This window comes from Lutra lutra, chromosome 8 (genome assembly GCF_902655055.1).
Source record: "Lutra lutra chromosome 8, mLutLut1.2, whole genome shotgun sequence".
In the NCBI taxonomy this organism is placed as follows: domain Eukaryota; kingdom Metazoa; phylum Chordata; class Mammalia; order Carnivora; family Mustelidae; genus Lutra; species Lutra lutra.
Genome location: NC_062285.1, coordinates 16,994,263 through 17,017,708, shown reverse-complemented (window position 1 = coordinate 17,017,708; position 23,446 = coordinate 16,994,263). Strand labels below are relative to the sequence as shown.

The window sequence follows — 23,446 nt, the reverse complement described above, 5'->3', positions numbered from 1 at the left end:
GACACCTTGGTGGCTCAGTGGGTTGAGCCTCTGTCTTCGGCTCAGGTCATGATCTCAGGGTCCTGGGTGATCGAGCCCCCCATCAGGCTTTCTGCTCAGCGGGGAGCCTACATCCACCCCCCGCCCACCACCCCGCCTCTCTGCCCACTTGTGATCTCTGTCTGTCAAATAAATAAATAAAATCTTTAAAGGGGCGCCTGGGTGGCTCAGTGGGTTAAAGGCTCTGCCTTCGGCTCAGGTCATGATCTCAGGGTCCTGGGATCAAGCCCCATATCGAGCTCTCTGCTCAGCAGGGAGCCTGCTTCCTCCTCTCTCTCTCTCTCTGCCTGCCTCTCTGCCTACCTGTGATCTCTGCTGTCGAACAAATAAAATCTTAAAAAAAAAATTAAAAAGTAAAAATAAATAAAAAAAGAAAGAAAGAAAGAAAGAAAGAAAGAAAATCTCAAGAACATCCTTCTGACTTCTCTTCTTGTCTTCTGCTTGGTGACACTTCCATTTATCTCTGTAAAAAAATAGTGTTGCCCTGGCTTTGGGAAGCCACACTTCTGATCCTGATTCTTGCATACTGGTTGGTTGTGTAATGTTGATAAACCACTAGCTACACTGGCCCCATCTCCCCATGAACCACATAAAGTAGGTGAGCAAATGATCTTGCAGGTACCTTCTAGCTCTAAACAAAATGTATGGCTCAGGTAAGTGATCTCTGCCACTCCAATCCCAAGCACACAGCATGCTTAAATAATCCCACTATTTTAATGTGAATTCTACACATACAACTTTAGGACATGGCATGCAAACACTGGAAAAATTACACCACCGGAATCATCCAAAATGAGGTTGATTACTTAACATTGCAGAGCTGTGACATCTTTTTTGTTTGTTTGTTTGACGGAGAGAGAGATCACAAGTAGGCAGAGAGGCAGGCAGAGAGAGAGGAAGGGAAGCAGGCTCCCTGCTGAGCAGACTCCGGGATCATGACCTGAGCTGAAGGCAGAGGCTTTAACTCACTGAGCCTCCCAGGCGCCCCTGTGACATCTTTGATAATACTATTTACCTAAGAGAAAAGGAAGCACATATGCATACAAAGATTTGTACAGGAATGTTCCTAGTAGCTTTATTTCTAATAAGGGAAAATTGGAAATAATAAACATGTCGATCAATAGATGACTAGATACATAATTTGGTATATCCATAAATGGAATACTACTCAGCATGAACAAAGATTCCGTTTATATGTACCTCAAGAAAATGCAAAAATAATCTATAGTTCTACAATACATACAATTCTACCAACTGCTAACAAAGTAAAACAGATCAGTGTTTGGGCTGGGGGGGTGGGAAACGGAGTGGGGAGGGGTGGTGGAGGTAAGGGCCGAGGGAGAAGCCTGGGGAGGTGGTAGGCACGCCAGAGCACACAGGTGGACAAGGGAGAGGGGCTAGGGAGGGTCAAGGGGAGGCCCGTAGGGGTAGGCGCGGGAAAGGGGTAGGAAGAGCTGGGTGGTGGCAGGACTTGGGGGATCCTAGAAGGGTGGGAGGAGAGAAGCAGGAGGAGAGGCAAGGGGAGGCGGGGCCCGGGAAGGGAGGCGGGGCGCGCGGGAAGGGAGGCGGGGCGCGCGGGGAGGGAGGCGGGGCGCGCGGGGAGGGAGGCGGGGCGCGCGGGGAGGGAGGCGGGGCGCGCGGGGAGGGAGGCGGGGCGCGCGGGGAGGGAGGCGGGGCGCGCGGGGAGGGAGGCGGGGCGCGCGGGGAGGGAGGCGGGGCGCGCGGGGAGGGAGGCGGGGCGCGCGGGGACGGCGTGCGTCCGCTCTGCGGGGCCCCCACGCGCGGCGTCATGGCCCTCCTGCTCCGTGCGCTCTGGGGTTTGCCCTTTCGAGGGGCGCCCCTGCGGGCCGTGAGGGGCCTAGCCGGCAGCGGTGGCTCGGGGGCCGATCCCGAGGACCCAGGTAGGACGCAGACCGCGCAAGCCCTTCCGCCGCCTCCTGGCTTTCGATTTTACTTCACCTGCCTGGACTAGCGGGCCCGAGCGCCGGTTCCGCACCTGGCGCTTCCTTCTCTAGAAACTTCGTGGTGCGCCCGTGCCCGCTCCTCCTTGCCGTCCAGGACGGTGGGTTGTACATTTAGAGGGGTGTGGGTGGTTGTCACTGACTTCCGTCCCCTGTAAAATGTCGGGCTCAGGAGCCCCTGGTGTTTATACCCGGACTCCAGGCGAGCAATCGCGGTGGTTAGGGCAGCGACCCGACACCGTGCGCTCCCTTCTGTAATGGCCCGTGGTCTCTTAACACTGTATCCCTCTTAAATTCTGCGTGCTTCTTTTCCCAGGTGAGAAGCAAGCAGTTCAGGCTTTGGATTCCTGTTGATTTGCTTCCTGCCCTTACGTTTCTATGTGTGTGTCCCGGCCCCAGGGAGACGTGTGGACTATTAACTCGTTCCCTTTTAGACTGATAGTATTTGTTCGTCAATGGCTGAGACAGGGATAAGTGTGTGTGTGTGTTTCTTCGAAATGCCTTTGGCTCCTATGGTGGATTACATTTGCGTTTCACCTTTTAGTATGGAGTCGCCTGTAGACACCTGTGTCAATGGCACTATATTTCAGATACATTTCAGGATAATTTAGTGTTCCCTGTGCATTGGCTTCATGGGCAACTGTCCAGCTGTCCCATCTCTGAATCTGATTGTTATGTGTCCATTGAAGAAATTTAAAGATACCTATCTTCTCTGAAAATGTATCCAATCAACTTAGAATTCTTTTCGTCCCCTGAAGTTTTCAAAATGTATTTTTAAATAAATAAAAGCACAGGCAGTGTGTAGGAGTGGCTGATCGAACATAACTTCCAATCATGGCCTTCAGCACCTCTTGGTGTCCTAGCCAGCCAACCTGATGATATTTGTTGCATACCTACCGTGTGTCAAGCATTGTTTGTTTTGTTTTGTTTCTGAGAACCACAGGCAAAGGAAACATCATACTTGTGGGCTGGAGCTCTCCTCATTCGCCTTTATAGGACAGTGGTTTCAGTGGAAGCTTGTCCTTTATGTTTGTACTGGTGTTGTCAGAAAAATCCTAATGAATTGCCTTAGGAACTTAAGTTCTTCAGCAACATTTAAAATTCGGCCAGACTCTAATACATAAAAGGAGCTGTGTAACTTATCAGACACCCCCTCCCGGGAGGGTGTCTCCCTTCCTTATTCTAAGGAAATAATTCAAAAGAACAAAGCTATGTGTACAAAGATGTTTTTAACAGCACCACTCTTAAGAACCAGAAACTGGCTATAACCCAAATGTCTATCAGTTAAGGAATACTTGAGTAAACCAGAAAAGTTCAATTCAGCAAACCATTAGGCACCCATTAAAAATTATAGATAGGTAATAGTTTGGTGGCTAAGGGCTTTGGTGTTGATAGTACCACTTCCTGGCTATATGTCTTTGGGCACGTCCTGAACTTGGTAAGCTTAAACCTGGTTTTTTTTCTTCTATAGAATAAGGATAATGATAATAGTAGGGATGTACAGAATAAGTGGAAAAAAAATTAAAATGCTTCATCACAATGATTGGCATTTAGCAAGCACACAATAAATGTTAATTATAATTACATAAATAAATGGAAAGAACAAAAGTGTAGCTACATTTAGCCTATGTTATAGACTTAGGGAAGGTTGAGAGAGAAACGAGAAGATGTTGATAGTAATGGAGGACAGTTCTACAGCGCTAAGATTCCTGATATGCAAGAGGCATAACCTCTGTGATTTTGTTGTTGAGACTGACCAGAGCAAAGTCTCTCAGTTGAGACCGAAAAAGGAAAGTAAGTAAGAAGTATCATGGAGAAAACTGTTGTTTCAGGAAAACACTCTAGAAATACTCTGCTAGGAAACCATCCTGAGCATTGCTTAAACCAGTTCAGTCATTGAGTTGGGAAAGAAAACTAGTCTGCAAATTAGAGTGGGCTGGGGATTCTCTCTGTACCAGTTGTAATAGATTCCCTTAGTCTCAACAAGTATTTATTGAAACAAGGCTTGTTTGTTTGTGACACTTGGCAGTATAGCATCTAGGTGACCATATGACCAAGAGAGGGTATTCTTTAAGATTTTGTGTATTTATTTGATGGAGAGAGAGACAGTGAGAGAGGGAATACAAGCAGGGGGAGTGAGAGAGGGAGAAGCAGGCTTCCCACTGAGCAGGGAGCCTGATGCAGGGCTTGATCCTGGGACCCTGGGATTGTGACCTGAGCTAAAGGCAGACGCTTCTCCAAATGAGCCACCCAGGCGCCCCGAGAGGGTGTTCTTTAAAGATGAGAGAATATGTAAGCCCACCTCAGGAAATATATGACCAAGAAGACAGACAAACTATGCTAATCACAGCATAAAGAGAGAAAGGAACCCAAAAGAATCTGAGTTTATCAAAACATAGTTCAAAGAAAAGCTGTATAGCTGTCCAGTACAATAGCGAGAGCAACCAAGTCTTTTCATAGTGAAGATAGTAAGAGGATACAGAGGGAATCTGGAAGACATCCTGCCCCAAAAGGACCAACTCAAGGTACAGGTGATGTAGGCTGAGGACGGAAAACACCCCAGTTGTACACAAAAGAATGCAAAGACCAATGCTGAGCGCTCTCTGGCCACTGATGGCCAAGTGACCTTACTCATGTCTAAATTCTCACTTGTTGTATGTTATATGTACAGGTACCAAATTGTTGATTGGTAAAACCATCAGAATTTACGCATAATGTAATTTTCCTTCAGAATTTAGTTGTTTCCTAAAGCATAGCATATTAGTCGGCTGGAACAGCCACAACAAAATACCACAGGCTAAAAGGTTGAAACACAGACATTTTTTTCTCATCATTCTGGAGGCTGGAAGTTCAAGATCAAAGTATCAGCAGGGTTGGTTTCTCCTGCATTCTCTCTGGTTTGCAGTTGGCCGTTTCTCTGCTCACACACCACTAGAGTCTCTTCTTCATATAAGGATACTGGTCAGATTGGGCCCATCCTTACACCCTCATGCTAACATAATCCTCTCTTCAAAGGCCCCGTCTCCAAAATATAGCCATATAGATTAGGACCCACCCATGTGACCTCGTTTGACCTTACTTACCTCTCTAAAGGCCATGTCACCAAATATAGTTGCATTCTGAAGTACTGAGCATTGGGACTTCAACATATGAATTTTGGGAGGACACAGTTCAACCCATAACACTGTGGTTACAGGACCCTCTGTAAATACAGACCATATATACGCTGACCCGAGAGCCCCTAGCTGACCACTGGTCATTTTGCTATCAAGGCAGAGTTTCTCTTCTCTCTTTTTTTTTTTTTTTTAAGATTTTATTTATTTATTTGACAGAGATCACAAGTATGCAGAGAGGCAGGCAGAGAGAAAGGAGGGGGGAAGCAGGCTCCCTGCTGAGCAGAGAGCCCGATGTGGGGCTCGATCCCAGGACCCTGAGATCATGACCTGAGCGGAAGGCAGAGGCTTTAACCCACTGAGCCACCCAGGCGCCCCAGTTTCTCTTCTCTTGACAGAGTCTTCCAGGCTGACAGATTTATAGTTAAATTTGCATAATTGGTGCTCCAAGAGCAACTAGTCTGGACATTGTTACCCACCTATGAAGCCTTTCATACACATCGTGTAAAAGGTACGTACTGATGAGGATTAGTGGAGCCATGAGAAATGTACTTTCTGATCTAAATGAAGGAGTGATTCTTCCATCTAACAATTTAAATATTAGTTTTAAATTTTAAGCTAAAAAAAAAGAGAAGGGGGGGTATCAAAAACAAGTAGTCTAATACATGAGTAAAATACAGAACAATTGGAAAGGGAGCTGGGGTTCATCTGGGACTCAGACTTTAGGTTAAAGCTGAAGTGTGGGAGTCCTGCTGAATTTCCCCCTTCTTGAATTCCCACTCTCTGGTGTAAACTATTGTACTGCATGTGGAAAGACACTAAGGACCAGGCTTCCAGGAGACAATCCCTTTTTTTTTCCTCTCTAATCCATTCTACTTTTTCCCCAAAAGGAGAAGGGAAGATAATAGCAGCTTTCCAGATTATAATTCCCAATCTTAGTACCAAGAGTCAGTTTTCCTCTTAGAAATCCATAGAAATAATGCAAGATCTTTGCCAAAGCCAAGAGCGGCATGGCAGGACAGGCACTCGAAGGGTAAAGAAAGTGTTTTATCATGGTCCTCTGTTACTCCTTTTCCTTAACAGATGTCACTGATAGCCAGGGTTCAGGTTACACACATTCCCCTCAAGACCAGGTAGATTCTGGGAGGAGGAATCATATCCTATTTGCAGATCTTGCTCTTGCCTTCATTGTTTTTCCACTGTTTGAGGTGGCCTTTGTGTGACCAATCCCAGTTAGGTCATGCCGACACATTGGCACTGGCCAAATTTTAGATCTTGCCCTTTGTTGAAGGCTTACAAAATATACACACATCTCTCTGTCTTTTAAACTTCCTAAAATGGAATGCCTTCCATTTCCCTTATGATTCAACAAATAGTTACATCCATTAAAACCAGTTCTAATCCTACTTGTCGTGGAGCCCAATGCAGGGCTTGATCTCACCAACCTGCAACTGAGACCTGAGCTGAGATCCAGAGTCTGACCCACTGAGCCACCCAGGTGCCCCTCCCACTTGCTGTTAAAACAGTAAAAACACCTTTTCCTGATAACCCAGCCAGAAAAGATTTCACACTGTTTCTACAAACTCAGTTCGTGGTTAAGCTGGCATTGCTTTGTAAAACTCTTTTATTGTTACCTTGAATAGTTATCTCAGACTTATACAGTCAATAAAATTTTCACAATTTAACTAGGCTCCCATATTTCATCTACCCAAGGTCAAGCTCAGGAACAGCTCCACAGCTCTCGCCTTTTTCTCCTAAATGATCAATTTATCCTCTTCGCGGGATCATTCCCAACAGCGTACTAGAATACTGTGAACTTTCTCGTCCGAAAAAATGCCCTTGACCTCACTTCCCCTTCCAGCTACCTCCAGAACTCCTGAAAGGACTTACCTCTTTGCACTGTCTCCTTTCCTTCCTCCTATTCTATATCAAATCTATTGCAGTCAGATTCACGCACACATACAAACACATACACACACACACTCTCTCTCCTCCACCTAAACTGCTTTTTTAGGCCACCGCTGACCATCACATTGCTAAACCCAATAGCTACTTATTAGTCATCTCTGTCCAGGACACCACATTCTTGCAGTTTCCTTCCTACCTCTCTGTCTGCTTGTCTCCATCTCCTCAACCTGTGTATCTTGGAGTGTCTCCAAGTCCAGCCTGTGGGCCTCTCTGTTCTCTCAACAGTCACTGACTTGGGAATCTTCCAGGCTCATGGCTTTAAATAACACTAACGCCGAGGAGTCCCAGATTTACATTTCCACCTTGGACTTCTCCCCAGTTTCTAAATCTATATATCCAACTGCCTACTTGATATCTCCATTTGAATAATACTGAACCGAATATTGAATTTTGAAAATACTGAATTTTTATTAAGTATACTGAATTTTTATAAGTAACAGGCTCCAAACCTGTTCCTCCCGTAGGCTTCCCCAGCTTCTACTGCTCAGACTAAGAAACTTGGAGTAGTGCCCCTTGACCGTGTTCTTTCTTGTACGTTAGCAAATCCCCCAGCTCTGCTAGCAGAATACGTCTGGTGTGTAACCCCTCTGACTATGGCCACCACCCTGATGTGGGACTCTTCCATTTCTCAACCATGTTATTAAAATGTCCTCTGTCCTGGGTGCCCTGCTGCAACCTTTGTCCTCCTTCAACTTCTTTTAGTGTATCAGCCAGTAATCCTTTTAAATACAGTAGGTCATGTCATTCCTCTGCTTGCCTTCCAATGACTTCTACACTCGCTCAGAGTAAAAGCGTAGCCTTCAAGATTCTCGTTGGTCTGCCCCCTTCCCATTAGCTTTCTGCTGTGAATTCTACTAACTTTCCTGCTCACTCCACCCATTCCCCCTGGCCTTCCTGCTACTCACCAAACACGCCAAGCACCCCCAACTAGTTTTTTTCTCTTGCCTACATTCTCCTCTCCTAGGTATTCACATGGCATATTTTCTCATCTCAGTGTGACAGCACTGAACAGTTTGGGGCAGTGAGAAAAAAGAAGTGGTGCAAATAGGGGAGAGCATACAAATTAGGAGACTTTTGTGATCGTCAATACTGGAGAGAATAATGGTGGCCTGATCCATGGTAGTGTCAGAGGGGTAAGAAGGAGCAGATCCTGGAGTTACTTAGGAGGTAGAACCAACATGGCTTGGTGCAAGGAAAAGGGAAGAGTCATGTGTTGATGGTCTGGCATTCTGGCTTGAAGCATGGGGTCAGTGAGCTAGAACACGTGAGAGGAGGGGCAGATTTGGGTTGGGGCAGGAGAGGTACACGAAGTCCTTCTGTATGTGGTGTTTGAAATGGGACATCCTCGTTGAGATATCCAGGTATGTTTATAAATGGATCTGGAATTCTGTAGAGATCTAGAATGGAGGGTAAAAGAGATTAGGGAATCTTATCATGTGGATGGTACTGTAAGCTACTCATTGGATAACATCACTCAAGGGGCAGGTGTGGTGTGGTGACAGAAGCAAGCCTAGGGCAGTAGTTTCATCTGAAGAACACCAGTATTCGGGACGGCTAGAGGGAGTGGGGCTGAGGAAGGATGCTGACAAGGAATAACAGGAAAGACAAGAGTATCGGGTGCCATGGAAGCCAAGGGAAATAAAAGCTACCACAGGAAAATGTCAAGTGTCAATACTACGGAGAAATGAGAGAATGTTCTAGGTTTTACTGAGAAGTCCTCAGTGGGCTCAGAATGTCCTCAGAATGGCTGCAGTGCAGGGGTGCAGGACAGGGGGTGCTTGTCTTCAGTGCGTCACACACGGAGGCACACGATGTTGGCTTGCCCCACTGTTGGTGATGCTAATGTGGCTTACTTGGTTAAGGTGATGACTTGTTCATTTTTCATTGTAAAGGTACCTTTTCTTCCTTTGCAATTAATAATATTTTGAAAACGTGTAACTCTTCCATTCTTCAACAGTCTCCCACCCAGGGTTGTAGAATCCCCTAATGATTCTTACTTGACTTAGTTATTATTTTAGTGATTATAAAGATTTTTTAAAAGGTTTATCATACCAGGCACCTGGGTAGCTCAGTAGGTTAAGCGTCTGCCTTTGGCTCAGGTCATGATCCCAGGGTCCTGAGATGGAGTCCCAAGTTGGGCTCTCTGCTCGGCGGGGAGCCTGCTTCTCCTGCTCCCTCTGCCATTCCCCTCCCCCACCTTGCGCTCTCTGGCTCTCTCTTCCAAATAAATAAATAAAACCTTCAAATAAAAATAAAAGATTTATCATTCCTTGTCCATTTATTACTTGGCATTCTGCCTGGTACCTCTGAAAGGGACTGAGCAGTAATAATTGTCACATAAATGCATTTTGCTTTGCTCCCCAAGAAATGAGTTCCAGAAAAATTGTGTGTACCTGAGCTATATTTTCATAGGCAATTTCAGAGGTGTATTTCTAGAGTAAACACGAAATTCCCGTAGCCTTGTAAAAAGTCCTTAAGAAAGGACAACTTTTAATATAGTTAACAGATTAAAAACCTTTTAATGAAATATGAACAACCATCAGCAATCAATAATATACAATACTGAACATACCATATTGTATAGTATTATGAGCTAGCAGCGAAGAGAGAAGTTTTTTCTTACCTAAAAGATAATTTAGGACCTCCTCTTGGTAACCAAAAATGAATTTCAAATACGATTTTTCAGACACGTTTCATATTTCATGGTGATACCACAAGTGTCTAACCTTTCATCTTTGTTGCTGTGATCAGCTTACTAAGCCTCCAGCCCTCTTATTTTCTCATTTGTAAGTCGAGGTGGACAGATTATAAAATCCTTTCCAATTTTTAGTGTTGGATGATTTGAAACATTGATTCTATAAGTCAGGCTTCCCACTCCCCTTTGGCTAAAAAGAGTATTGTCCCAGTTGCTTGTTCACACTCACTGGGGTAAGGGGAGTAAGATCCAGGCATTGGAATAGATTCTGGTCGGTCCCCATTTCCTTTTAGGGGCATCGGCTCTAGGAGTCTCCCCTTTGTTCCACACAAGAAGATTTTTTAATAAAGACCTCCGTCGACAAACAAAATCAGAGCGATTTTTCTAACCCGGCCAAGGAGAAGAGTTTAATAACCCACTAGCTCAGGGTTCTCTCCTCTCCATCACTCAGCTCCTCCCAGCCCTATCCCGACAGGAAATACTCCTCTGAGCGGAGTACTAGAAGGAGGATCGATTTCTGCCCTCGGGTACCTGAGGGGAATTTAGTCTGCATTATTCCATATTTCAACCGCCTCTTCAGCTTCTGGGCCCCAGCGGGACCGGAAAACTGCCTGTCTGTTTGCTGCTTCTCTCTTGTGAAACTAATGAGTCCATTGAAGCATTTTGTACTGGAGCTTTCTGGCCCCTGTGAACTGGGAGAGAAGGGCGCGGCCTTGTGCTGCCCGTGGCCGTGCATGTCAGGAGAGAAGCTAAAGAAAAAACGTCACTGCGCCTTTTTGTTTTAATTTTTAAAAATTCCTCTTGAACAACACAGGTTCTCTCACGAAGCACGAGCCGTCCCTCAGCAAGGGCGAATGGCGGAGGAAGCTGACTCCAGAGCAGTTCTATGTCACTCGAGAAAAAGGGACCGAACCGGTAAGCTCCCCGATGATAGTGTCGTGGCCGGGGGGACTCGGGGGGGACCGGAGGGCGGGTTGGGATAGATGCAGCGGCAGAAGCCCACTCCCCTGCTTCCCCTCCTCCACTCTGGCCCTCCCCGTCTCCCTCTCAGGCACCGGGCTCCATCGCTGGTAGGAGACCCCGATGCCTCTTCTGCCTGCTCCGTAACCCTCCAGCTGCTCTGCTCCTCTCCCCTCTCGCTGGGGGGACGGCATGTGCAGCCTCCGCTATTGCGGCTGCCGCTCTCTACGAGGTGACCAAGGAGGGGCCCCTGGGTGACTCAGGCAGTTCAGGGGTGAGGTGTTTGCCTTTGGCTCAGGTCATGATCCCGGGATCCTGGGCTCCCCCGTTTTGTGCCCTGTGCGCTCTCGCTCTCTCTTTCTCTCTCTCTTTCTGGGTCACGAAAGTAAAATCTTAGAAAAAAAAAGGCAGAAGAGATCTAAAAAACACAAATCCAGCCACATCCCCCCACTGCTAACAATCCCTCAGGGGCTTCCCACACTTCCAAGGTAAAGAAGAAAGTTTGCCAATGGCTTATTAGGCCCTGCAGGCTCTGCCCCCTGCCTTCTGCCCCTGTCCGCAGTCTGGCTGTTTTTCTTCCCCACACTTGGAGCACGTCGCCCTTCTTTCAGCTCTCAAACGCCCTGGGCTCCCTTCTCCCTAAGGCCCTCACCCCTGTGTCCTTCTTCTCTCCTCTCACCTCACCCGTTCACTAGACCTTCCTTTCAGCCCTCAGTCCCAATCCCATGGGCTCAGGGAAGCCTTTTCTTGGCCCCGAGCTGGGCTTGCTTTTCCCAGCACTTTCCCTTCAGAGCACTTGCCGTTGCAGGGACGGCTCTGGCACCGCGCGCGTGTGGTGCCCTGCTAGAGCCGGCGCTCAGAGAGGACGTTTCTGTGAATACTGACTGAGGGCGGGCTGGGAGGCGCAAACGATATTTAAACGCCATTCAAGGGACGCCTGGGTGGCTCAGTTGGTTAAGCAGCTGCCTTCGGCTCAGGTCATGATCCCAGCGTCCTGGGATCGAGTCCCACATCGGGCTCCTTGCTCATCAGGTAGCCTGCTTCTCCCTCTGCCTGCCATTCTGTCTGCCTGTGCTTGCTCTCTCTCCCTCTCTCTCTCTGACAAATAAATAAATAAAATATTTTAAAAAAAAAATAAATAAATAAAAATAAACGCCATTCAAGAGGCTCAGCTTTCGTTCCTTTCTAGAGGGAATTGCCCTGAGTGGTTCCTCATTATAGTTCTGTTTTCCTAGCACAGCTTCTTCACAAGTCATCTGTCTTAGACCTAAATATAACCGTTGGAATGGAGCCGCTGAAGGTTGTTACTAGACATTCTGCTTTGGGAAGCGGGCCCCAGGCAGTGGGCCACAGCGGTTTTGCAAAGCTGTACAGAATTTATCTTTTCTTTCGCAGTCCCCGCAAAGTTCAGACCGTGTGCGCGTGGCCCTGTCATCACGGCGCACCCTCAGCTTCTCTGATGCTAACGTCGTTAGGTCGGCAGATCCCCCAGATTCTTGCTAAGTACTGGTATTTTTCCAAACCTCCCGTGGGTTGGATTTTCATGACGCTTCATAGGGAAAGAGACACAGTCACTACCGCAGGTGGTTGGGGGCCACGTGTGAGGCTCCGTGTGCAGTACACGGAGTACCCCCAGCAGATTTAAACCAGCCCCTTCCCAGGGACACAGCCCAGCGGGGTTTGGTATATGTACAGAGCCTGGAGATGAGCTGACAGATGTTGAGGAGAATAAGTCTGTGGGATTCTCAAACAGATGGTGCAGTGTACTCTGCGCGTTTGCCATCTTACAGAATGAGCATCATCCGTTATTTTAAGTAATGTTATAATCCCTTTCAGTTGGTCCATGTCCACATGTAACTTTCTAGAATGGTGCCGAACCCACTGTAAGCCTGGCTAACATAAGGGGAGTAACACATCTCAGTTTTCTATTTGGTAACTCAAACGAGAATTCAGTTGCACACGTTTTGGTCAGGCAGCATGTGCACTCTGCTAGACACCACAAAGGGTTTATAGCCTCGCTGCGCAACAGCTCAAAGTCACATATCGGTGGAAGGCAGGTTTCCTGCAGGCCTTCCTCTGTGCACCCCACAGATCTGCTCTCCACATGCTTCGCTCTGCTCTGGGCTCCGGGAAGAATAACATGCCCCCTTCCCTCTGGCTACTGCTCGAGCTTGGCCAGAGGATGATGTTAGCATGGTCAGAGGACACGGCAGGGAAATCGGGACCCAGGGTCCTCTAGTGCAGGCTGTAGCTCCCGCCAGCCCACAGGTTCTGGTAACTGCCCCTCTCTTCGTCCCACGGGCCTCATAGGTGGGTGTTCTCAGAGCCCCTGGCCCTCCCAGTGCTTCGTCCTCCCTTGCTGGTTTCTGTTGGTCCTGTCCCCACCTTTGTAAATCGTTCTGTATGAAATTATCCTCAAATCACCTCTTTGAGTGTGCCTTCTGTTTCCAGCAGGGACGTTGTACTGACTGGAGAAGCCCCATTGGTCCAGACAGACTGCCTTTGGGCCACTATAGCCCGATGGAAGGGCTTAAACAGCAGATGTTTATGTATAAATACATACATATATTTCTCACAGTTCTGGAGGCTGAGAAGTCTAAAATTAAGGTGCTGGCCAGTTCACTCCTGGTTTCTCCCCCCACCTCTGTAACATTAGCTCCCAGACCAGCACTGGGTACGTACTAGGTTTTCAAGTAAATATGAGAATGAACAATTGAGATAGAAGTTGAGTTTGGCTCTAAACAAATGACAGGACTTCCACAGAACTGAGGGAGGAGGAGGGAGACATTGGGAAATTAGGAGGCCGTGAAAAGATGTCACTTCATGAAATTCCTCACTAAGGATTCCTTTTTATTTATTTATTTTTTTACTGTGATACCTGTTGCCTGTTACTTCCTCTGTCCGTCCGCCCCCTGCAATGACCAAATTATATTTTGAATTTTGTCAGACTGTCTGCATCCTAGGAGTAGACTTTCCAGACCAGCTTCAGGACGGGTAGCCCTTTGACACATGAGTCCCGTTAGCCCAGGTTCCCACCTGGGAACTGGTGGAACTTTGTGGATGCCGATTTGTGCCAAGGTTGGGAGGCGCCATCAAGGGAACAAGCCATAAAAAGACCAGCTTACACTGTTCAGATTTCTGCAGCTAAGTTTAGAGTCTTTAAAGAGGGAAAACGTCCAAGTGTGCCCAGATGGTAGGCTCAGTGGGTTATTTTGAAATTGTCCATTATACGGCTCACTGAAAATGTGCTGTTAATACTACCACAGGGAATGTGAATGTTTGACCTGTGAATCTGTTGAGTTGGGAAATCTAGAAAGGTCAGAAGAGTCCAGCTCATTCCTTAAGTCAGTTCTGTGACTTGGTGACCCATTCTGTGCCTTGGCTTCTCTTTCATCCCCTAAAATGGGATAGGGCTTGCCAGCAGGTCGTGGATCTTCTGTGGTTGGCTTGTATCAGAGGTTTGTTGCTGTTGAGGGTTTTTTTTTTTTTCCTTTTAATTTACTTTAACAGAAGGAATTAGGCAAGAAGGTCTCTGTTTCTTTCTTTTTTTCTTTTTTTTTTTTTTTAACAATGAAATCCAGGGCACCTGGGTGGCTCAGTGGGTTAAAGCCTCTGCCTTCAGCTCAGGTCATGATTTCAGGGTCCTGGGATCGAGCCCCTTGTCGGGCTCTCTGCTCGGTGGGGAGCCTGCTCCCCCCCGCCCCCTCTCTCTCTGCCTGCCTCTCTGCCTACTTGTGATCTCTGTCTGTCAAATAAATAAAATAAAATAAATCTTAAGAAAAAAAAAAAACAATAAAATCCAGTTTTCAAAATAGCATTTTGAAAGGTACTGACTTGGCAGATTCATTGCTTCAAGTCTCCTGTGTTTTTTGGGGAGACCTTTGAAAACTTACAAACTCTTTAAGCCACAGTTAATGAGATAATTTCATCTAAGTAGTAGCTTCAGTACTGGGATAATCTAACTCATTATTTAAACATTTATTAACTATGTCGTGTCCTAAACAGCATGATGTGAGGCACGTTAAAGGCACAACCATGAGCCCACAGAGCTATCCGTTTTATGTATTTATATTCTATCTTTAATTGGAGATTTCACAGTGTTTTAGACAGTGGACTGGATTCCTATTGTATTAACTCCTTTGAGATGAGGACTGAAATTTTACGTAATCCAGAAGAGTGTTCTCTCACTTTTCCATGAACTTTGATGTTCTTGGATGAAAGGTGCTATATAAATGCAAAACATTATTAATGTCATAATTTGAATTTTCAGCCCCATAAAGGCCGGGTTGTGATAAGCCTGCAAGGCTGCTTCATTGGCCGGGTTATAATTTCCTCTCCAGTGATATTTGGACTTTGTCAAATTAGTACAAAAATTCCTTTATTTGGGGACCGAATCTTGGATTTAAATCTGCTGTATCATCTCCTGCTGGTGTTATGAGAAGCCTACACCTGATCTGTCTAATTTACTTTCAGCCTTTCAGTGGAGCCTATCTGAATAACAAGGAGTCAGGAATGTATCACTGTGTATGCTGTGACAGCCCACTCTTCAGGTAAGGCTCAAGAGAGGTACTGGAGGAGAAGAGACCTCCAGATTTCTTACAACTCTGTCTCATTCAAAGCCTTAGATAAATACACACCCGTGTTATTTTTAATTGCCCTCCTCATTTGGCATGGCTGCTCTAAGGAGAGCTATTTCTATAAAGTACTTGCCCCTCTTGATTATTTCCAGCATTTAGAGCAGTTGAGACTTCTTAGCCTATATTCTTTCTTCCTGTTTCCCTGAGAAATAGCAAACAAATAAAACTTCATAAGCACCTTAAGATAATGCTATTAGAATATTTTCCTGGGAAAGTATTTAAAGAAATCTAAACCATAATTGTATTTGGCCATGTGATTAAAACTATATCTCTCTGAGGGAAAATGGGTTTATAATTTAATTTGGGAAATGTAGAATTTTATGAGGATAGATTCCCCACAGTGCTTGACAGTAGTGAATACCATGCCCTCTTCTATATAGCTAAAAGTAAATTTAATTGTCCCTTGATTTCAAAGCCTCTTTTAAGTCAATCAGGATCTGAAATCTTTCAACAAAGGCTTTTTTGTTTAGACATGCAGGAAACAGTCTAAAAACAGTAGATTCGATGAAGAAGAAAGGAAAACATCTTTGAAGTCCTGTTTTCAGAACTTCAAAGATATTTTCCTTTCTTCTGCATCAACTCTAAATTGGTTTAGAATAAAATATAAATCAAGCCAGCTCTGTGAATCTTCCATTAGGCAGTGCTTCATTATGTCCTCTGGGCTTTGAGCAAACCGGGCTTTCTTGGGCTGCTGGCCGCTAATGGAGGCTGAATTTGGAAAACCAGACCCCACCTGCAAGGATGGGGAATAATTAGGATTGATTTCCCCTCGTGCCTAAGGAAGGGCAGGTCTTTGCTCAGATTCATTCACTGTATCAGTGGCTGGTGTGGAGACATCTAAGATAGCTTTTGGCCCAGGATGGCCTGGGGAAAACTAAGAGAAGCAGCTTAATCTTAACATAGTAAAATGTGGGACACATATTTCTGAGACATTAGCTATTCCTTGGCCTTTGGTTCTGTTAAGGAGGAGAAACAGGACCTTGAGATGGCCAACCTGCTTTTTGTCAAAAAAAGGCGTACAATGTGAAGATGTAAAGGACCGCCTTGTCACACTGTGGTAACCAGACAGATGTTCTTTCCTATCTTTGGACTGTGAAAACAGAAGATGAGAAGTCATTCTTGTAAGAGCATCCTTCTACTTAGCATTCTTCATTTTTCCACGTTGTTGGTGTTCTGGTTTCTACACTGGCAAAGTTGAGACCTTTTCCTACCCAGTGCCCACCATCCCCTCACCACATGGCCAGTCATGGAATCACAGAATGTAGGATCAGGGTGGGACCTGAGACCAGAGCACAAAGCTCTGTCCAGTGGAAATTTCTATGATCATGGAAATGTTCTGTATCTGCTCTATCCAATATGGTAGCCACATGTGGCTCTTGAGCACTCAAAATGTTGCTTGAAGATGAATCTTTAATTTTACCTAATTTTAACTAATTTGAACCCAAAAGCCCACATGTGACCAGTGGCTGCTGTATTAGCACAAGGCTAGTCCAAAGTAAGGAAATTGAGTGACCATCCGCAGGTCACTGAGATAGTGAAGCAGTCAAGACTAACAGGAGAACCAGCCGATTCTCCAAAAGTCGACTAAAGACCGGTATACTGAGCTGCCAGTTCACCAGCCTTATTTGTTTCTTTTTTAATCATTTAGTTTCAGTTGAAAAGTTTCTATTTTCTTTTCTTAGGGACTGTGGTATAAGTTTCTGTTCCATTTTCCTGCTGCTACTGCTGCTGCTCTGAGACTGGGAGACATAAGAATATATTTATAAGAATCTTCTATGTTCCAGAACAAACTCTTCTTAAAGATGCATTTGTTTATAGGACAGACAATATAGTAGAGTGGCTAGGGTGCTTGGGTGTACCTGGCCCCATTGCTGTGTGACCTTGGGCAAGTCTCTTAACCGGTCCATGCCTTGATTTCCTCACCTGGAACGTGGCAGCATGGTAGCGGTACTGACTTCAGCAAGCTGTTGAGAGGATCAGCCAAGTTCTGAGGTAACACGTGCGGAAGCACCCAGGCCGGTCCTGGCACATGCCAAGCACTCAGTACATGAGAGCAACAATTCTTAGAGGGAGACCCTTCTTTGGGCCATCTGTGTGACTCAGTCTTTGATAATGAGGAATTCTTGCGAATATGTGCCAGTTAATGAGAATCTGTAAGTGGAGATTATATTCCTGAGCATGCTTCCCATTCAAGAGGGTAGTCTTAGGAATATTTTTCTGTTTTGCCTCTCATTTCCCAACCCCCCCCCCCCACCCATCCCCAGTGTCCAGCCTTAATAATAGCAAGCAGGGGTGGAGAAAAAAAATAAACATCCCTAGAAATGCTTGTATAGGTAGAGTCAAAATGAGGCGAAAAGTTGGTCAACCAAGAGTCTAATAGATGTGGGATCACTGCCTCTGGGCTGTTAGGCCCCCTGCCACGCACAACAACGCTGCCTTCACAACACGACCATCATGGTGCGTGTTCCTGGAGACACGCCTCCTCTCCACACCAGAGGCCTCTGAGCCAAGGTTTCAGGACAGGAACACTCGTAGGATGTCATCACTCCCCTGGGGACTCCAGACTGTTGCTTTACTAACGTTGGAATCATGTGGCTTTGCCCCTGCTTCCTGTGTTCCCCCTTTCTTCCCCCCCCCCACCCCTGTATACCAGCTGTGGAAGTATTTATTAAAATCCACTGTGGGTCCACATCTTTCATGCTCCTGCCTGTCTTTAGAATAGAGGGGATCTGAGAGCCTGATGATGTTCCTCGCCTTTTACATAACCCCCGGCTGTCCCACATGTTATAAGAAACCAAGTAATATCAGTGAGAAACTTCTTCTGTGTTCCCATTCCTCCAAATGAATGGAAATTCTTCTAAGACGTTAGAGGTGTCAGGTCTCACCAGGTGCCTCTGTTGTTGGTTCAGGGGCTGTGGAATTTCCAGAAATGAAGCAAAACCAAAGCAAATAACCATAGAACAAACATGCAAACACATAACACAAAAACACATAACAAAAAAGCAAAACTAAAAAAATACCTTTAAGTGTATCTGAAAAGAGATGATACAGTATGGTTTTAGTTTTTCAAGGGAGAGCCTTATAATCTGCTAATCATTTAAATATTTATATTGGAACTTCAAACTGGCCTTAAAGTTAGATCTCCACTCTTAAATTGTATATGATGGGCCTCTCATATTACCTGGTAAAATCTCCATATTCTGTACATTGCATTAATAAAGATTTATTGTTTCCCATAAACATTTTAGATGAGTTTTTATTAGTCTTAGATTCATTCATTAAAAAATTTATTATATTCATAATTCTCCATCAAAATGCCTTTAATCATCACTAGCTACATGTAACATTAAGGGGTGGAAAGGCTGTGATTAAAAGATACTTAAAATGTTTTTCCCTGGGCTAGGGTGGCTCAGATGAATAGTTTTGAACTCTTTTCAAAAAGTTTCCAAAAAAATTGGACCCACGGCTGCTCAAATTTCATGGATATATGTTATTAATAGTAATGATTTTTTAAAAAAATGTAGCTACTGACTTACCATATGTCTGACACTGCTAAGTGCACTATACCTAGAAAGTTTGTCAGGTAATCCTCTGAGCAGACTTGTAAGGTAATAAGGCCATTAATGTTCTATCCATTAGTGCACTGAGGCTTTAAAAGATTAAATAACTTGCCCAGGTCACACGGATGTAATCAGAGCCTGGAGTCATGCCCCAGCCTTTCAGAAGTCAAGGCCCTTACTCCTCCAAGTTCTAAAATCCTGGTCTGAGGACCCCGGGAGTTCCTGAGACCTTTCTAGGGGATCTACAAGGCCCTCTCTTTTCTAAGTGGGTGCCCGTGAGGCCACGTCCTCTTTCTATACTTGAATCAAAATAAGATTGCAACAGACTGAATGCAGAAGCACATATGAAGAGTCAGTTGTCTTTTCTTTTTTAAGCTAAGCGTTACAGAGATTTGCAGAATTGTAAAACAATGCAGCTCTTTGTTTTGAAAAAAAATAATTTACCAGGTAATGAATTTATTATTTTTTAAAAATAACAACATGGAAATATTTTTAAATTCTGTTATAATTTCTAATTTGTTAAGCATTGATCTACATAATTCATGTAAAGGAAAGGAGTCCTCAGAAAATGTTTGAGAATGACTGCATCACACTAGACTTTCTGCTGGGGTTTGTGCTCTAAATCAGGCTTCCTTCTGTGTTCTTAGCCTCTGGATTTGAGTATTTGCTACTTTTCCTTCTCTTTGCCCAGCTTTTTGGAGTTTTTTGGGGGGCGGGGTTTGGTTTTGTTTTTGCAGAGTTTACAATGCATTTTTCTCCGTCTTCCTTAGAGGAAGAACTGTCTCCCCGCCATTAAAAAGCTTTCACTCTATTTTCCCAGTGCCTTTTAAGGGAGCTCCCCTTCAGAGCACTTGGAGAGTAGGTCTGTGGCGAGTGGATTCGCCTGTTGCTCTCCGGCTCCTCCCGTCGGCCCCCCTGGCCCTCTCCCACCTCAGCATCCTGAGTTCCTGTGGGACTTGCCCAGAAGGGTCCCTGCACTGCCGCGACTGGCTCAGATGCCCCGGCTTCTTGACTAATGATCATTGTGCACGTTCACGGGCACTTACCTTGTGCCCACAGAGTATCTCTGTAAATCCTCAAGTCATCTCCCTAACATGGGTCCTTTCAGCCCCGTGCTACAGATGAGGCCTGGAGCGGGTACAGAGCTTGCCCAGTGTCGCCCAGCTAAGAAAAGGCAGAGGCAGCTTTGGAATCCCCGCAGGCAGGCAGGTAGCCCGAAGGGCCTGCTGCTGACAGGGGGCGTTTCATCAGGCCTCCCGCTGCTGGGCCCAGACCTTCATACCCTCCTGTGACCACGAGTGTCACATTTCCGTTTCCCCCTTTCCTACGTGTGGAGCCCTTGGATTTGATCTGGGTTTCCTAACATGCATCACAGGTCACAAAGACCCTAGTGTTTCTCGGTCCCTGTCAGACATGGAGAGAGAAGCCTTCAGCATCAAAGGAACAAGAGGTCCTTTGACGACGGTGAGATGTGTTTGGTCGTGAAAGTGCAGTGGACACAGTTCCCATGAACGGACCGCTGCTGTGACTGGCCTGGAGATCTGGCAGAGGAGACAGGGGAGCAGACCCTGCTGGGTGGAAAAAGGAGCTGGGGCATAAAATGCTCTTTGTGTGTTAATCACGTCTCGGCAGCTGCAGGGTCCGAATGTCTTCCACAGTTCCGACCGCAAGTACTGCTCCGGCTCCGGGTGGCCTGCGTTTTCCGAGGCGCACGGGGCGTCTGGCTCTGATGAAAGGGACGCCAGCATCCTGAGGCGTGTGGACACCTCGTTAGGATTAACTCGCACCGAGGTTGTGTGCAAGCAGGTGGGGGTTTTTTGTGTTGTTTTGTCTGTTTGGTTTTTCCCGGTGCTGCCCAGGCCCAGGCGCCACAGAGAGCCTATGTGGTTAAAACATGGGAGTACCTTTGTCACTCCAACACGCCGGGTTTCTGCGCTTGCTGCTTCTGACCCCTCTCTCCGTGATTCTGGGCACTGTCGGGAAGAGAAAGAACCTTCCGGAGCCACTGTGAGGTAGCCTCTCCCAGTTCTAGCCTAGGAATTGTATTAATGCTTTACATGCATCGTATCAAAGAATCATCACAACTGCTTTATTAAGTAGTGTAATTGTTAGTTCCCATTTTATAGATGAATAAATCAAGGCCTAAGTTAAATACCTTGCTCGCGTTCTCACTGATAGCTATTTACCGCTACCATGCCTTGCATTCTCTCACTTTTTTTAAAAGATGTATTTATTTATTTGAGAGAGAGAATGTACACTCGCCTGGCAGTGAGAGTGGAGAGAGGGAAAGAGAGAAAGAATCCCAAGCAGACTCCCCACTGAGTGGGGAGCCGACGTGGGGCTTGGTCTTGGGACCCATGTGATCATCACCTGAGCCAGAACCGAGTTGGGCACTCAACCAACTGAGCCACCAGGCACCCCTGCATTCTTTCCTTTGCTACGTGCATTCTGCTGGGATGGACTTTTCCCCACACAGACACCAGACTGGGGCGGTCATGTGGGGTTCACCTGTCTAGTTTCATATAAAGAACTTTGTCTCGGTGGAGAAATGACAGAGGCTTCTCTCCTTTGCAGTGCGAAGCCCACCTTGGCCATGTGTTTCCTGACGGACCTGGGCCTAGTGGTCAGAGGTTTTGCATCAACAGTGTGGCCCTGAAGTTCAAACCAAGGAGACACTGACCGTCTCCAAGAATCCCTTTCTGTCACCACTGCTTCATTTACACCCTCAATTTTCAGTTTATGTTGAATGACTTGTTTTATTTACTGCCAAAGTAGTAAATAAGCTAAGTTTGTGCTGGCACCAAGCAAGTCCCCACTTCTGTAATTGATTTGCCTGGAATCAACCCAACCCCAATTTCAGCTTAGAGGGTGGAATTCCATAGAATGACCGAGGGGCATCCATTTCTATCCAGTTGACTTCTGTCGGCTTTGCCTGGGACCAGAGGGCATGACTCTTTGGGGACAGTAAGAAACTAATGGACTACAAACCAGAAATTCCTACAAAGTCCTTTGTGGACATATGTAGGTGAGGGATCAAGAGAAAAGAGGAAGGAAATATGGGATTAGAGTAATCAACAATCCCAGCATTGAAAGAAGTACCGAGGACTCGGACTGTGGAAGAGCGGCATTTGGGAGGCATACATGGTGATCAGTGGGATGCGTGGTTCTTCTTCAAAATTTTAGAATGTCTTGAACATTCTGATTCATCCTTTCTACTGGCAAATAAGTTCCAAGGAGAGTTTGTTAGATTTCAGTGATAACAAGTAAAAGTGGCTACAAAGTTAAGCTTGAACATGTTCAAATAAAATATTTAGTAAAATTTTATGTGTGCTTTTTGTCTGAGTCTGTGAAGTTGCTCTTTTATAAAAACAACACTGTGGGGCCACTGGGTGGCTCAGTTGGTTAAGTGTCTGCCTTCAGCTCAGGTCATGATCCTAGCGTCCTAGGATCTAGTCCTGCATTGTTCTCCCTGCTCAGCAGGGAGTCTGCTTCTCCCTCTTTCTTTGCCCTGCTCCTGCTCGCTCTATCTTGTTCTCTCTCAAATAAAAAAATCTTTTAAAACCTGGAATTTTTTTAAATTTTTAAAAAAGATTTTTATTTATTTATTTGACAGAGACAGAGATCACAAGTAGGCAGAGTGGCAGGCAGAGAGAGAGCGGGAAACAGGCTCCCTGCTGAGCAGAGGTCCCGATGCGGGGCTCGATCCCAGGACCTTGAGATCATGACCTGAGCTGAAGGCAGAGGCTTAACCCACTGAGCCACCCAGGCACCCCAAAACCTGGAATATTTTTTAAAAATATAAAGCAAATACCAAAAAAAAATTAGATTACATGGCAGTAGGCATTTAGTTATACCAACACTAGTAGGAACTCAACTGTTTCACAGATTGAGAGTCTTGAATAATTTGCTATTGAAAGTGTCTAAATTATTTGAGACATAATAGAAAGGAAACTTAATTATTCCATTTTTTTCTCCTTACTAGCTTGTCATGCATTATGCAGCTCTTCTTTTAGTGGTTTCCTTGGAAATAACATGCCTCCCAAACTTGTCACTGTCGTATAAAAATTATCACTTTTTGCTACTTCTTCAAAGATGCTAATCTCAGAACACTTTAACCCCATTAACAGCCTTCCATATTTTGTGTTACTATCCCTATGTATTTAATTTTACACGTCTTAGTCCCCACAACTCATTATTAATTTATATGTCAATATTTATTTATATTTACCTACATTTTTGCCCCTTTTGTTCCTTCGTATTTCTTCCTGAAATCCTATGTTTCCCTGTGGGATTATTTTCTTCTGCTTGAAGAACTCCTTTTTGTTTTAGTTCATGATTCCTAGTGATGGATCTTCTGGTTTTTGTTGGCTGAGAAATATATTTATTCTCTTTTGAAATGTTTAAAGCTTTGTTGAAGAAAAGTTGACATACAAAAAAGTTGCACATATTTAATGTATACATTTTGATGAGTTTTGTCTCCTTTCATTTTAGAAGTGTTATTTTCCCTGGGTAT

At 45.3% G+C, this 23,446-nt stretch overlaps 1 protein-coding gene across 2 annotated transcripts; it reads left to right on the top strand.

The window, feature by feature from the left end:
* Window positions 1–1,766: 1,766 nt before the first annotated feature.
* On the top strand, window positions 1,767–22,257 carry MSRB2 (methionine sulfoxide reductase B2). 2 transcript variants are annotated; one of them, XM_047742434.1, is made up of 5 exons: window positions 1,767–1,940; window positions 10,591–10,691; window positions 15,210–15,286; window positions 20,592–20,739; window positions 21,508–22,257. In XM_047742434.1, exons 1-5 carry the CDS (start codon window positions 1,829–1,831, stop codon window positions 21,610–21,612), a joined length of 543 nt encoding a protein of 180 aa, XP_047598390.1. In that variant the 5' UTR covers window positions 1,767–1,828; the 3' UTR covers window positions 21,613–22,257. The 2 variants fall into 2 exon arrangements, with proteins under 2 accessions (XP_047598390.1, XP_047598391.1); XM_047742435.1 differs by lacking the exon at window positions 21,508–22,257 and adding an exon at window positions 20,855–21,486 and having other exon boundaries at window positions 20,592–20,810.
* Window positions 22,258–23,446: the final 1,189 nt, after the last annotated feature.